The following is a 16,617-nucleotide window of genomic DNA, read 5'->3' as shown; positions in this document are numbered from 1 at the left end:
CTCTTAACATTAATAAGAACAGTGAGAGAACAGAGTTTCTGACTTGTATGTCTTTAAACTTTACACTCACACTTTCTTCTCTCTTGCTTTCTCACTCTAAACATTCACAAAAATAGATTGATCAGCTCCACAATCCTTTGATGATACCTTGCTGTCATCTGCACAGCAATGAATAATCTTTACTGGACTCAGAATTTTTCTGATTATCTTTAGGTTTTAAAATTATTTACTTTAATATCTAAATTAGTTTTTTCTGTTGTTTTGACAGAGAATTGGAGAAAGAAACTTCACAGAGAAAGGGGACAGGAAAAAAAAGGATTTACTGTGGCTAACTATAAGGTCTCCTTGCTGTACTTTCTCTCTGTTTCACTCCTATCGCAGGGTCCGTGTTAAACTGCAATCTGACCAATTAGATTTTTTTTTAAAGTTTAACTTATTTCAATGAAACTGTTCAGAGATGTTATTTCACACCTCTGGAGCAGATTAGACTTGAACCTGGGCCTCTTGGGTCTTGTGCCACAAGAGAACCCATAATTTGAGGCTTCTGGTATAATGATTCAGCCAGATGGACCTTATAAAATGAGTTCTCTGATTGGGGCTGCTAATCTGGTCCAATCAGGGAGCCTTGGATGTCAGACAAAAAGGGGCATGTCAGAGATACTATTGCTGTGACAGCTGAGTCTGAAGAGACAGGACAAAAGTCAAAGACAGGTCATGTGTAAGTAAAGAGTAACTGGGTGATGGGACACTGGCCTCTTGAGTTAATATGCTCAGCAATCCTGAACCCATAATAAACAATGCCGTTTTGGCTTCATTGTCCCCCAGAAAAAGGAACATTTAGCTTCATTTGTTTCCCAAAATACAAACTTGAACTTTATCCTCCTTTTTAAAGCAGTGCCTTTTTTTTTACACTTCAGTCCATTATCTGAAAAAAATTAAAAAGGTATTGTCTCTTACTAGCCCTTGAACACTCTTCCAAACACTGCCCTATCTATTCTTGGTCAAGGACTACACTTGTGACATTCTCTTGAACCACTGGCTCAGGATATCAGATAGGAATGATGTCAGACAGGGATCAGATGGCTAGGAAGTTGTTTGTGAAAAGTGAGTGAGTGCACCAGTCAGAATCCCCACCTCAATATGCCCTTTGTCTTTTATTCCCTTGTATGCTCCACTTAGATTAGATTACTTACAGTGTGGAAACAGGCCCTTTGGCCCAACAAGACCACACCGACCCGCCGAAGCGCAATCCACCCAGACCCATTCATCTACATTTACCCCTTCACCTAACACTACAGGCAATTTAGAATGTCGGTCAATTCACCTAACCTGCACATTTTTGGATTGTGGGAAGAAACCAGAGCACCCGGAGGAAACCCACGCAGACACAGGGAGAATGTGCAAACTCCACACAGACAGTTGCCTGAGGTGGGAATTGAACCCAGGTCTCTGGCACTGTGAGGCAACAGTGCTAACAACTATGCCACCGTGCCGCCCACTTATTCTTCCCTCCACTTACTCTTCCCTGGAGAACAGCTTGTTGCATTTCAGTGAAGTCCTGAATGGTAAAGGAGAAACTTTGCTGCATCAAATTAAAACTGACAAACCGAATGTGCTAGCCATTGACGAAGGCTAACATATACTTAGTTACCTGTCATGCGTGGTGCTCCATATTGGTGACTACTGTTGATGAAATTGAAAAGGAGTGCCACATCCCATGATATTGCAGCATTTATTAGAGATTGAGTGTCCTGCTTTCTCTCTAATTATATGCAGCACCTTTGGAAATGCTGATGGAACTCAACATTTTCACTCAACTGGGCAAAACTTGAAGTGCTCCTGTCTCTCTAATCTGAAATCTCCATTGCTGTCCTTAGCTCCAGCAGGTTTTTCCAACCATTTATGATGTGTGACAATGTTACCAAATGAGTGTGAGACCCTTCAATGTGTACGCATCTGGGTGACTTAAGAATATACTGAACTATACACTGAAGTAGTATAACAGTACTTCCTCACAGAGTGGGACCTCCTCTCAGGACTCCTTGACTTCCTCCTGCATCTGCTCTTGCACACTCTTGAAGTGCCATTAGGAAATGAAAAGCATGAATTAGATAAGGAGAAAGGGTTGAAAGTCAACATAGTGCAGGTCATCACATTTCAGTTACTGTCATTATCAATTCAACACGAATGAATGTTGCATGCCTTGTGGCTGTGATATCCAATTCTGTGTTGGAAGTTTCTATCTCTGCATTTCAGATCTGCTCAACCATTGCTGATTTCCATGGGCAGTGGTTAAACTGGCTATAGAGGCTACTACTGACATGCACTCTGTCTTTTCTGTCTACTGTCTTCTCTGTCTTCTGTCTCTGTGCTGATTTGTGCTGTGTTCTGCAAGGAGAGCAAAAAAAAGAGTTATTACTATAAGAATTTGAGTACCCTAAGATTGTAGAAGATCAGAATCTGGAGGGTAATTGTAAAGGATTGTTGTAAGATGGCAACAAGATGAAAGTGCATTTGCATGTTGGCTCTTAATGTTTATATGTGGAGGTGTCTTTGCAGTGCAGAATAAGAGGACCTGCAAGGAGTTCTTAGAATGACAATACTGGGAAATCAGAGTGAGAGGATTCTGATTTGGATATGGGATGCCACTCACCTTTTCTGCCCTATTGAGGTAACTGAGGTCATCTCTCTTTGGCTTTGTATTCATGGGCAAAGTGCCACACTTTTCCTTCTGTTCTCCTCAATCATTTCAAGCCATATCTGCTTGATTCCAGAAGCTGGCTTATTCCGGATGTCTGTTGTGAGCAATATTTCTCCGAGGTCCATTATGAACCAACAGCATGACTTACAGGCATGCCTCAGAGGGCATCCTCTCCATATTGAGTGTCTATCATCCAACCTAGATCCCTGAAAGTTGATAGGGTTGTTCAGAAGGCATATGGCGCGTTAGCTTTTATTGGTAGAAGGACTGAGTTTCAGAGCCACGAGGTCATGTTGCAGCTGTACAAAACTCTGGTGCGGCCACACTTGGAGTATTGCATACAGTTCTTGTTACCACATTATAGGGAAGGATGTGGAAGCTTTGGAAAGGGTTCAGAGATTATTTACTAGGATGTTGCTTGGTATTGTGGGACGATCTTCTGAGAAAAGGCTAAGGAACCTGAGGCTGTTTTCATTAGCGAGAGGACGTTTGAGAGGTGACTTAATTGAGACATATAAGATAATCAGAGGGTTAGATCGGGTGTACAGTGAGAACCTTTTTCCTCGGATAGTAATGGATAGAATGAGGGGATGTAGTTTTAAGTTGAGGGTTGATGGAAATAGGACAGATGTCAGAGATAGTTTCTTTACTCTGAGTAGTATGGAATGCACTGCCTGCAGCAGTAGTAGACTCGTCAACTTTCAGGGTATTTAAACGGTCATTGGATAAAAGTATGGATCAAAATGGAATTGTGTAGGATAGATAGTTCAGATTGTTTTCACAGAGGCCAGTATCCCATCATTTCTGTGATTTTGTAGCTGTGTTTGATCACAAAGTATTATTTAACCTGTTGCATATGCAATAGGAGCTTTTCATTTCACGAGTATTATACCTGATTATTTCCTGTCTAGCTGCTATCTCAACCTGATTTATTTTGCTAATTATTACAAGTTTGATTTCTAAATTTTTATTTCTGTCATTAAGTAAAGATTCCAACATTTTTCCTTATCACCAGTGTAAAGTACTCGCTAAGTTAGTTTAATTAGTTAAGTCTGTGTAATTTCATTTGTGGAGCTGCCTCCGTAGTTATAGATATGTTATTATTTTAAGTATATAAAAAATCAGCTGATGAAGTGTATGTTTGAAGCTGGAGTGTAATGATTGAATTGTGTTGTATAAAATCTGTGCACAAGTGTCATTCATATTATTGTTTACTTGCTCCAACATGTACCCCTTGTGCCCAACCCCAGCAAAATCCCATATATACTTGAAATTTCCAGAACTATTATTGAATATCACCTTCTTGATCCACCTATCTTTATCTGGCAGTGCACACCATTCCTGCTAGTGCTACTGTTGTTGGCATTGTTGACCTCTGCTCTATAATGCTAAACAATCTTCTGGACAGAAAGCAATCCCATCTTATTTTTAATTAAAGAATCCAAAGAATTAACACAGGGCAAATCAGTCAAGTATAGGCAAGCTCACTTCTAACATTTATGCTTGAGTGCAAGGTGCCAATCCCAGTATCTAAGTCATCCCATAAATTTTACTTTCCTTGTTATAAGTGCTACCATGGTAAGATCTTAAATTTTCATAATACATTTCAGAATTTAGCTTTGCTTTCTTTTTAAAATTTGATAACTATAGGTAAGAGATTGTAAAAATTGTGGCTTTTATACCAAGAGAGAAGTGATAGCCTAGTGGTTTTATCCCTGGGCTACTAATGCAGAGACCCAGATAATATTCTGGGTGTTTGGGTTCAAATACTGCCATGGGAGAAAGTGGAATTTGAATCCAGTGAAAATCTGGGATTAAAAGTCTAATAAGGACCATGAAACCATTGTTGATTACCTTTTCTGGTCTGGCCTATATGTGACTCCAAACCCGTAGCAATGTGGTTGACTCTTAACTGCCCTCTGGTCAGTTAGGGATAGGAAATAAATACTTGCCTAGCCAGAGATGCATATATTCTGTGAATGAATAACATAAAAAAGATTTGCTTAACAAACAGAAAATATGTTGCTTGGTAGTGCAAAACTTGAGAATTGCTGAAAAAAGGCAATCTGTTCAAAGCTTTTCATCTTGACCTGATCAGGACAGGTACAAGAAGGCCAAATTTCAAAGGGCAAAATGATTTATACTAGATAAGAAAAAGGTTCTGACTGGTTGGTGAAACAACTCCACGAAGGTCGGTATATTGTCAGCACGTCACCCTTTATTTACACATTCATGTTACATGACACTGACCCAGCGAACTTAGTCAGCTCTTAGAGTGAGCAGGACCCCTGACCTTCCTGTTTATGTCTGTCAGCCAGGGCTCCCTGATTGGACTAGGCTAACAACCTAAGCAGACAACTCATAATCTGAGATTCTCTGACTGTTCTCATTCCAATCACTGCAGTTAGCAAGTCAGCTCTGGTTGATCGAGGTATTGTCATGGAGTATTCAAGGAACTATTGACCCCCATACTTCTGTTTAATTTAAGAAGGTCTGTACATGCTCCATTTTACTGAAGGCAACAGATCCCTGCATAAATATATATGTAAAAGATACTTGGTGGGGGGCAATAATCTAGTGATGGTATTGTTGGGCTGTTAATCCAGAGACTCAGGTAATAGTCTGGGAACCTGCGTTCAAATCCTGCTACAACAGCGGGTGGAATTTGAACTCAATGAAATCTGGAATTGAGAGTCTAATGATGACCTTTTGTCCATTGTTGATTGTCAGAAAAACCCATCTGCCTCTGGGCAATTAAGGGTGGATGAGAAATGCTGGCCTAGCCAGCGATGCCCTTATCCTATGAATGAATAACAAAAAATGTGTAAATTCTGTCTAGCTTTGGTGAGTCAAATTGCACTTGGTATTTGGGATTCTTCTGTCTGTCCTGATATGTGAAAGTGGTAAAACGTTAACAGCATTTTTTTTCCCAGCAATAAACATGAATTTGTGGTGTATTTAAATTTATTTGCATCCCTTTCATCTCTGAGCTTCAGTAACCTTAAAATATAAACCATTTTCTTTAGCAAATTGTGAAGTGCTTGCTTAATTCAGACAGAATGTGGTTTCTGGAAGCATATGCACTGATTACTCATGCGGATTGGTGAACCATATTTTGTTTCTTAACCCTTACACAACAGGAAGTCCATACTGTTGACACAAATGTGGTATCTGGCACTATGAACTTATCCACACATTCTCTGCAATGCTAAACCAATAAGTCTGAAGTTTGTTTCAATAAAACAGTCCTTTTTTCAGATTAAACAGCAAATTTGATATTTTTCTTTAGGCTTCAATGTTTTTTTGTTTGCTCAGACATTTACCTATACATAGTTATAGAGTCGATTGGAATCATGGTTTATTTTCAAATTCTGCTTGCGGTAAGTCTGGAAATAAAATCCAGAAAACAGAAAAAAATAAAGAAGAAACCAACCTTCAACACCCACATTAATACAAGGTTTATTTACAAGAACTGCTGCCATATATAGTGAACGGAGATTGAAGATTGGATATGGCAAGATTTGATACTTTTTTCTTATTGGTTATCAACATTCTAGATAGCAAATGGCCATATAAAGCAATGTGCTTTTCCCAATGTCTTGTGTAATGCAATGAGTTATAAGTCTGAGTTAGTGATTCTCACTCAGCATAATTTTAGTCTCAGCCAGAATAACATTTCAACAAAAATTATATCTTTCTACATTCCTTGCAGCTTCTGGTCTCCTCACTCTGGCTTAGGATGTGGCGAATTTATTGTGGGTTTAAAATGCTTTCTTTCTGTTGTAAGTAGTAAACAGGAAAATATGTGATATGAATAAATTGGGTTGTCTTTAGAATGTATGTATGGTGTGAAAAAGAATTGCAGACAAATTGAGGCATGATGAAGTAACAGCTGCTATAATTATCCTGGATTATTCTTCTACCGCTCAGCCTGGTTTATTTGAAATTTTAGCAGGTGAAGTTTGCAGCTCTACATATGGGATTATTTATATTTTGCAAGTTTATTACTTATAACCAACAAGTCATCTGTAGCCAGTGCAACAATTGTATTACCACTTCTTTATTGATTATTATTAGACTTGCCCATTGCGCATAGATATCAATCGCAGCTATTTGTTCTTGAGAGAGAGAGAGAGCCTGATAAAAGACAAGTAAGTGAGCACAAAATCTGTATTCACAAAGGAAATAAAAGACAGAAATTAATATAATGTTTTGTCTTTGTGAAATAAAGGGGTGATTTTATGATATAATGTGGGGCATCATTCATCCAAGTATCATATTTTTCAGTGAATTCTGGTTACATAGCCTCTGGTTTCAGTCAGTTGTCCATGCTTTTCCAAGATATATTCCCTGTGCCTCTGCTTGGATCATCAAATGACTCCTGATATACTATTTCAAAAATACTTGAAGGTTTCTTTTGTGGGGTGTAGGTTTGCCCGCTGAGCTGTAGGTTTGATATCCAGACCTTTCATTACCAGGCTAGGTAACATCATCAGTGGCGACTTCCAAGTGAAGCAAAGCTGTTGTCTCCTGCTTTCTATTTATATGCTTGTCCTGGATGGGGTTCCTGGGGTTTGTGGTGAAGTCATTTCCTGTTCATTTTCTGAGGGGTTGATAGATGGTATCTAGATCTATGTGTTTGTTTATGGCGTTGTGATTGGAGTGCCAGGCCTCTAGGAATTCCCTGGCATGTCTTTGCTTAGCCTGTCCCAGGATAGATGTGTTGTCCCAGTCGAACTGGTGTTTTTTTTCATCTGTGTGTAGGGCTACGAGGGAGAGAGGGTAGTGACTTTTTGTGGCTAGCTGGTGTTCGTGTATCCTGGTGGCTAACTTTCTTCCTGTTTGTCCTACATAGTGTTTGTGGCAGTCCTTGCATGGAATTTTGTAGATGACGTTGGTTTGTCCATGGGTCTTTTAAGTTTGTTAGTTTTTGTTTGAGAGTGTTGGTGGGTTTGTATGCTACTAGGATTCCGAGGAGTCTTAGTAGTCTGGCTGTCATTTCTGAAACTTCTTTAATGTATGGTAAGGTGGTTAGGGTTTCTGGCTGTGTTTGGTCTGCTTGTCCTGGTTTGTTCTTGAGGAATCTGGGGACTGTATTTTTTGAGTATCTGTATTTTTTGAGTATCCGTTCTTCTTGAATACGTTGTATAGGTGGTTCTCCTCTGTTTTCCGAAGTTCGTTTGTGCTGCAGTGTGTGGTGGCTCATTGGAATAGTGTTCTGATACAGCTTCGTTTGTGTGTGTTGGGATGGTTGCTGGTTAAGTATTTGGTCAGTGTTTGTTGGTTTTCTGTATACGCAGATTTGTAGTTCTCCATTGTCCTTTCTTTCAAAAAACCACCATTTCGACTGGGATAACAGATCTATCCTGGGACAGTCTAAGCAAAGACCTGCCAGAGAATTCCTAGAGGCCTGGCACTCCAACCACAACGCCATAAACAAACACATAGATGGTATCTAGATCTATCAACCCCTCAGAAAACGAACAGGAAATGATATCACCACAAACGCCAGGAACCCCATCCAGGACAAACATATAAATAGAAAGCAGGAGACAACAGCTTCACTTCACTTGGAGGTCGCCACTGGTGATGTTACCTAGCCAGGTAACGAAACGTCTGGATATCAAACCTACAGTTCAGCGAGCAAACCTACACCCTAAACCTCAACCTGAGCTACAAACCTTCACAAACCTTGCGGTTTCTTTTGTATTTTGTTAAATAATATTAATTTCAACTAATTATTTTGAGTATAGTTTAATATTAGAAACCTAGCAAAGCAACATGAGCCTCTGATTAAGTTTCTTTTATGTTTATAATCATTCTAATGATTCATTTTTTGTTATTTTTAAATTATATAATTCAGAATGGAGGAAAATCAATGGAAAAAATTATAAAGTTCTCACTAAAAAGAATAGAAGTTGAAACTCAAGTCGCAAATAAGACTGAAGTGTACGTTAAAAGTAATGTGTAGAAACTGAAACTGAAGTATCAAATTTTTAAACTTACCTAATGCTTCCTTTGACACACAAAATTTACAGTTTTCCATATTACTGGGTGATGATGACACCTCTCATGACAGACTTTTTCCAAATAGTTGCATTTGATGTTTGTCTTATTTGTGTGCTCAAGAATGTGATGCTGGAAAAGCATAACAGGTCAGGCAGCATCCGAAGAGCAGGAAAACTGACGTTTTGGGCACACGCCTCCACTCCTCCTGATGAAGGGTCTATGCCCGAAATGTCAATTCTCCTGCTCCTCTGATGCTGCTTGACCTGCTGTGTTTTTCCAGCATCACATTCTCGATTCTGAAATCCAGCCTCTGCAGGCCTCACTTTCTCCTTATTTGTCTGCTGTCTTGTGTGTTTCTGTTCATCAGTCTCCATTTAAGAAAAAAAAAGTGCATGCAACTGTCTTTTTCCCCTTCACAGAATAATTCTGTTTGAAAAGTTTGGGTTTCTAATCATCATAACAGTTTCTTTTTGGTAATATGCAAAAGCTGTTTGCAGATGGTCTGATTGTTTAAAAAAAAAATGTTGCTCGTAAGAGGATATCCTAAAGAATTTTGTCAATATTCAGTCAGTCTTCTGCATATAGCCAAAACAGTCCTTAAAGCATTTGCAGTCATTAAAATGCCATCACACTACCAGAAGTTATTAATGTTAACTAACAAGCATCCAAATTCCAATGGATTTTACTTTATCATTATCAATAAACTTTCAATAAAATACCAGAAAAGCATCTGTACCTATAAATAATATATTTAGGTTTGCTGGGCAAGCCACAAGTAACAATGGTTTCAACCAGAATTGTTAACCCAGAAGTATTATGTTTATGTATTTAAAAAAGCTTACTTAATTTAGTCAGTGTTCCAAGGGAAAAAGCTCATTTTCATTGTGTAAGCAACGGTTCTTCAGATTTATCATTGCAATGAGGAGGAATTAGCACCTTTCCCAGTGCTGGATCCAGTCATTAAATAGTGAAATTAAATAATTTCTAGTAGAATTCTAAAAGTTCCATGTCCATTTCTCTTTTTGTCATTCATGTTGGTCTTATTAGACAGACTGACTGAATCAACATACAGTCAGTTCTTCTACAATGCAATGGTTGCGTTCCTGTGCAACATCACATTATAGGAAAATCGTGCCTTAGAAACAGCGCTTAAAGTGTTGGCATAGTAATTGCATTACAGCGTTGTACGTTACAGAGCATTCTTGTTGATGAAACACATATTAAAACAGAACAACCTGTGGTAGATTTCAACTGGGAGAAAGTGAACACTGCAGATGCTGGAGATCAGAGTTGAGAGTATGGTGCTGGCAAAGCACAGCTGGTCAGGCAGCATCTGAGGAGCAGGAGAATCGACGTTTCAAGCATAAGCTTCCTGATGAAGAACTTATGGTCGAAACGTCGATTCTCCTGCTCCTCAGATGCTGCCTGACTGGCTGTCCTTTTCCAGCACCACACACTCGACTGTGGTAGACTTCAGGCAAGCAGTTCTCTTACCTTGAGAAGTTGTACTTTGTCCAGAAAGGAATGAAAAAGTTAGAAATCATGACATGAAACTTTTTGATGGACCTGTAAAGATCATACTTTTCTGCAGAACAGAGGGATAATTCAATAATGGGCTGCTTTTGCTTGAAAGCTATTCTCACCAGGAACTTAGAATTATCCAATCCTTATTTGTTATTGTTTGTCCTCACTATATTGAGACCTTGTGAATTACTACTTCACAATAATGCTTAATTTTGATTATTGCTCTTGATTCTTTTTGGTATGTCACTTAGAGTGGTTGGAGGGGAATTTGCAATTGGTGGTCTTCCAATGGAAACGCTGCACTTTTCTTTCCAGATGGTAGTGGTTGTGGGTTTAAAAGGTGTATTTCATGTTTGTCAGCCAACACCATCCAAGGTCACAATCACTACCATCAGGGTGGACAAGTTTGGCAGATACAGCATGTTTTACACCAAAGTTCCACTTTAAGTAACTCACTATCCTAACTTAGAAGTATAACACTGTACCTTCAGTATCACTGGATCAAATCCTGGAACTCCCTCCTTAAATGTGTTGTTGGTGTCCCTGTGTCAACTGGACTACAATGATTCACAAAGGCATAACCACCACATTCTCAAGCAACTAGGAATAGGCAATTAAATGCTGGTGCAACCAGTGAAGCCAAATTCCATGTACAAAAGAAAAGGAAATGATACCTGATCATAGATTCCCTACAGTGTGGAAGCAGGCCATTCAATAAGTCCATCGATTCTACACTGACCCTCCGAAGAGTATCTCACCCAGACCTGATGCCCCCACCTATCCCTGTTGTCCTACATTTACCTCAGCTACTCCACCTAATCTACACACCTCTGAACACTATGATCAATTGAGCATGGCTAATCCACCTAACTTGCACATCTTTAGACTGGGAGGAAATTGGACCACTCGGAAGAAACCCACGCAGATATGGAAAATGTGCAAATTCCACATAGAGTCATCCAAGTGTGAAATCAAACCTGAGTTCCTGGTAATTTGAGGCAGCAGTGCTAACCACTGAGCCACCATGCCATAATTCAAGCTACTACACTAGGTGACGTGGATTTTATGTATATTGAAATTGTAGGAGCGCTTTTCTGAAAATTTTCAACAAATTACTAATTGCTGACAGCTATATGAGGTGTTGTCTGTGTTGAAGGGCTTTTCAAAATATAGTCTAATGTGATTCCATGTTTATTTTAATAGATTTGCAGTGTTCCACAATGTGAGAATACCACGAGAAAATCTACTAAATAGAACTGGAGATGTTACGCCTGGGGGAATTTATACAACTTCATTCAAGGTGAAACAAAATAACCAGAATTATTCTCTAAATATAAAGTTCTCCACTACCTTATTGTAGCAGCATTCAAATATGTTCCAAGTGTCACATAGGACTGATTTAAAATTAGGATGGATGGCAAAGCTGTGCACACCACAATAAAAACTCCCTTACCAGCTGTAGGAATGTATTGTGCCACATTTATGCACAACCTGTTAAAATATGTTATGCATTTGAATAAGCCCAATACTGTACATAATGACCACGATTAAGGTGGTTATTGCCTTTAATTAGGTCTGTAATATTGAAGATTCATCACTGAATTTCTTAGCACTTTTTTTTAAGTCTTGCTGAGTATATCAATGACTAGAAAGTATACTTTTACTTGGGTTTAATTCAGGTCCAGCTCAATTCTTTCAAGCGGTATTTATTATATCAATAATTTCTGGAGAATAAAAGGATAACCAGAGGAGTGTAGATATATTTTATGATCTTGGTTAAGACCATCAATTTTTTCTTTGCAATCCAAAAACCCTAGTTATTTACTAAAAGAATAAAACAACAAGGGTCAGTGTTTAGAACAAAATACTTGTAATAAGGAGGCCCTTTATTTACATTAGTTCAGTACATGGGCTCTGACCAGCTAGCTCAGAGCCAGTGACTAGAATGAGGGGATTCTCTGAATCTCCTGTTTGTGTGTCAGCCAGGGCTCCCTGATTGGGGATTTTACCCTGGTCAATCAAGGATCTCATAGTCAATGGGATTCACTTGGCCCTTGTTCCAGTCATTGCATCTTCCCCCCTCAAAAACATCTGGAGATGTACTGTTCTTTTCTGGCAGCTGGTACTGTCCTGGGATGTTTTCACCTTCGATCTGGTTCCACAGACTCAGACACAATTGATATGTACCAAACAGTAGCCCACCTCTTGACCCTGGAACATCTCCGGAGAGTTTCTTTCTCTTCTTAAGTGATAACGGTGTTGAGTGGTATGAGCCAGGACTGGGGGATTGCCGGGAAGGTAAATTTTCCTCAAAAAACGACTTAACTTGGGCGTCTATGGGCCTCCACTTTGAGCAGCAGAGCGAGCGGTATGAGCGAGGACTGGGGGTTCCTGGGAAATCCGATAAAACATGCCTCGTGTTTAGGCAGAGTGCATGCTGAGCAGGATCAGGCAAAGGACGGCTGAATAAGTGAGGCTATATATTTGGGCAATTGCTTTACCTAGAGCACTACTTCGGTAGTGTCTCCCATACACCAATTCTCCTCTAACCAAAACAAAAGGTTCTGTGTGCCGGATTGGTAAGGTTACTATTTTTTTTTCAACAGACTCTTTAGGAACGAAGAACAATGGGTATGGATGTTAGGACTGTTGAATGTTCCTCCTTTAGAATGTGGGAAGTAAGGGTCACCACAAGTGTCTCCACTGACTTCATCTGTGAGAAGTGCATCCAACTCCAGCTCCTTGGAAACCGCATTAGGGAACTGGAGCTGGATGAACTTTAGATTGTTCGGGAGGCTGGCTGGGTAATTGAGAGGAGTTACAGGGAGGTAATCATACTTCAGGTACAGGAAAAAGGTAGATCAGTTACAGTCAGGGGATGGAAAGAGAACAGCCAGACAGTGCAGGGATCCACTGTGGCTGTTCCCGTCAATAACAAGTATGCCATTTGGATAATGTTGGGGCACAAGTCTCAGGCATAGTCTGTCCCTGTTGCTCAGAAGGAAAGGGGGGGAGGGGGGAGAGCATTAGTCATTGGGGACTCCATGGTTAGGGGCACAGATAGGAGATTCTGTGGGAATGAGAGAGACTCACAATTGATGTGTTGCCTCCCAGGTTCATGATGTCTCAGATTGTGTTTTTGGGATCCTTGAGGGGAAGGAGAAGCAGCCCCAAGTCGTGGTCCACATGGGGACTAATGACATAGATAGGAAAAGGGATAGGGATTTAAGGCAGAAATTCAGGGAGCTAAGGTGGAACCTTACAGCTCGAACAAACAGAGTTGTTATCTCTGATTTCTTACCTGTGCCATATGCTAGTGAGGCAAGGAATAGGGAGAGAGAGCAATTGAACACGTGGCTCCAGGGATGGTGCAGATGAAGGGATTCTGATACTTGGATAATTGGGGCTCATTCTGGGGTGGGTGGGTCCTTGACAAACGGGATGGTCCACACCTGAATCAGAGGGGTACCAATATGCTGGGGAGGAAGGTTTGCTAATGATCTTTGGGAGGGTTTAAACAAATTCAGTAGGGGGATGGGAATCTGAATTGTATCTCCAGTGTACAGGAGGTCGAGAGTAGTGAGGTCATAAGTAAGGTTTCAAGGTCACAAAAGTGTACCAGCAGGCAGGAAGGTGTGTCTATTTCAATGCCAGTAGCATCCGGAATAAGGTGGGTAAACCTGCAGCATGGGTTGATACCTGGAACTTTGATAGTGTGGCCATTTCAAAGACATGGATGGAGCAGGGACAGGAATGCTTGTGGCAGGTTCCGGGATTTAGATGTTTCAGTCAGACCAGGGAAGGTGGTAAAAGAGGGGGAGGTGTGGCATTGTTAGTCAAGGACAGTATTACGGTGGCAGAAAGGACATTTGATGAAGACTTATCTATAGAGGTAATATCGGTTGAGGTTAGAAAGGAGAGGTCACCTTTTTGGGAGTTTTCTAAAGGCCTCTGCAAAGTCCCAGAAATGTAGAGGAAAGGATAGCAAAGATGATTCTGGATAGGAGTGAGAGTAACAGGTTAGTTTTTATGGGGGACTTTAAATTTCTAAATATTGACTGGAAACACTACTATTCAAGCATTTTAGATGAAACAGTTTTTGTCTAACGTATGCCGGAGGGTTTCCTGACACAGTATGTAGATAGACCAACAAGAGGCGAGGCCACATTGGATTTGATACTGGGTAATGAACCTGGCCAGGTGTTAGATTTGGAGGTAGGTGAGTACTTTGGTGATGGTGACCTCAGTTCTGTGCCATTTACTTTAGCATGGAAAGGGATAGGTATGTAACACGGGGCAAGAGTTATAGCTGTGGGAAAGGCAATTATGATGCGATTTGGCAAGATTTAAGATGCGATAGGATGGTAAAGGAAACTTCAGGGGATGGACACAATTGAAATGTGGTCCTTGTTCAAGGAATAGCTATTGCATGTCCTTGATAAGTATGTATCTGTCAGACAGGGAGGAGGTGGTTGAGCGAGGGAGCTGTGGGTTACTAAAGTTCAGTCTCTTCTCAAGGGGAAGAAGGAGGCTTATGTAAGGAGGAGATGTGAAAGCTCAGTTAGGGCACTTGAGAGTTACAAGTTAGCCAAGAAAGACCGAAAGAGGGAGCTAAGAAGATCCAGGAGGGGGCATCAGGAGTCATTGGTGGACAGGATCAAAGAAATCCGAAAGCTTTCTGGACTAGAGTAAGCTTAGAGCCAATCCAGCATAATAGTGTGAAGTTATGCGTGGAGACCGAGGAGATAGGAGAATGAACATTTTTTGTCAGTATTCACAATGGAAAAAAAATGTTGCTATTAGACTAGAGGGGGTAGAGGTTCAGAAGGAGGTGTTAGCAATTGTGGAAAGTGTGAAAATAACTAAGTCCCCTGGGCCGGATGGGATTTATCCTAGGGTTTTCTGGGAAGCTCAGGAGGAGACTGCAGAACCTTTGGCTTTGATCTTTGTCATCATTGTCTACAGAAATAGTGCCAGAAGACCTGGAGGATAGTAAATGTTGTCCCCTTGTTCATGAAGGGGAGTACCGATAATCCTGATAACTCTATAGGCCAGTGAGCCTTACTTTGGTTGTGGGTACAACGTTGGAATGAATTATAAGATATCGGATTTATTATCACCTAGAAAGGAATAATTTGATCAGGGATAGTCAACATGGTTTTGGGAAGGGTAAGTTGTGCCTCACAAACCTTATTGAGTTCTTTGAGAAGATAACCAAACAGGTGGATGAGGGTAAAGCAGTTGATGTGGTGTATATAGATTTCAGTAAGGCATTTGATCAGGTTCCCCACAGTAGGCTGTTGCAGAAAACATGGAGGCATGGGATTGAGGGTGACTTAGCAGTTTTGACCAGTAATTGGCTAGCTGAAAGAAGATAGGGTGGTGGTTGATGGGAACTGCTCATCCTGGAGTTCAGTTACTAGTTGTATACCACAAGGGTCTGTTTGGGACCACTGCTGTTTGTCATTTTTATAAATGACCTGGATGAGGGCGTAGAAGGATGGGTTAGCAAATTTGAGGATGACACTAAGGTTAGCGGAGTTGTAGACAGTGCGGAAGGATGTTGCAACTTACGGAGGGACATAGATAAGCTGCAGAGCTGGGCCGAGCAGTGGCAAATGGAGTTTAATGCAGAAATGTGAGAGATGATTCACTTTGGAAGGAGGAATAAGAATAAAGAGTACTGGACTAATGGTAAGATTCTTGGTGGTGTGGATGAGCAGAGAGATCCCAGTGTCCATGTGCATAGATCCCTGAAGTTGCTACCGAGGTTGATAGGGTTCTTAAGAAGCATACGGTGTGTTAGATTTTATTAGTAGAGGGATTGAGTTTCGGAGCCATGAGGTCATATTGCAGATATACAAACCTCTGATGCGCCCATATTTGGAGTATTGCATCCAGTTCTGGTTACCACATTACAGAGAGGATGTGGACAAGTTGGAAAGGTTGCAGAGAAGATTTACCAGGATGTTACCCGGTGTGGAGGGAAGGTCTTGCAAGGAAAGGCCGAGGGACTTGAGGCTGTTTTCGTTAGAGAGAGGAAGGCTGAGAAGTGACTTAATCGAGACATAGAAGATGATCAGAGGGTTAGATCGTGTGGACAGTGAGAGCTTTTTCTTCAGATGGTGATGGTGAGCACGAGGGGACATAGTTTTAAGTTGCGGGGTGATAGATATAGGACAGATGTCAGGGGTAGGTTCTTTACTCAGAGTGGTAAGGGCGTGGAATGCCATGCCTGCAACAGTAGTAGACTCGCCAACTTCAAGGGCACTTTAATGGCCATTAGATAAACATGAATGAGAATGGAATAGTGTAGGTTAGATGGGCTTCAAATTGGTTTCACAGGTCAGCACAACATCGAAAGCTGAAACACCTGTACTGCG

At 40.6% G+C, this 16,617-nt stretch overlaps 1 protein-coding gene across 1 annotated transcript in view; it reads left to right on the top strand.

Annotated features, from left to right (window-relative positions):
* Positions 1 to 16,617, top strand: part of acox3 (acyl-CoA oxidase 3, pristanoyl) — a 197,628-nt gene that overhangs the window by 69,773 nt on the left and 111,238 nt on the right. The window contains exon 8 of the mRNA XM_072573388.1: positions 11,438 to 11,534. Coding sequence (XP_072429489.1) covers positions 11,438 to 11,534 — 97 coding nt within the window. The remainder of the gene's footprint in view (positions 1 to 11,437; positions 11,535 to 16,617) is intronic.

Source organism: Chiloscyllium punctatum, chromosome 1 (assembly GCF_047496795.1).
Source record: "Chiloscyllium punctatum isolate Juve2018m chromosome 1, sChiPun1.3, whole genome shotgun sequence".
Lineage (NCBI taxonomy): Eukaryota > Metazoa > Chordata > Chondrichthyes > Orectolobiformes > Hemiscylliidae > Chiloscyllium > Chiloscyllium punctatum.
The sequence above is the reverse complement of the archived record's forward strand: the minus strand, read 5'-3'. Positions and strand labels throughout refer to the sequence as shown.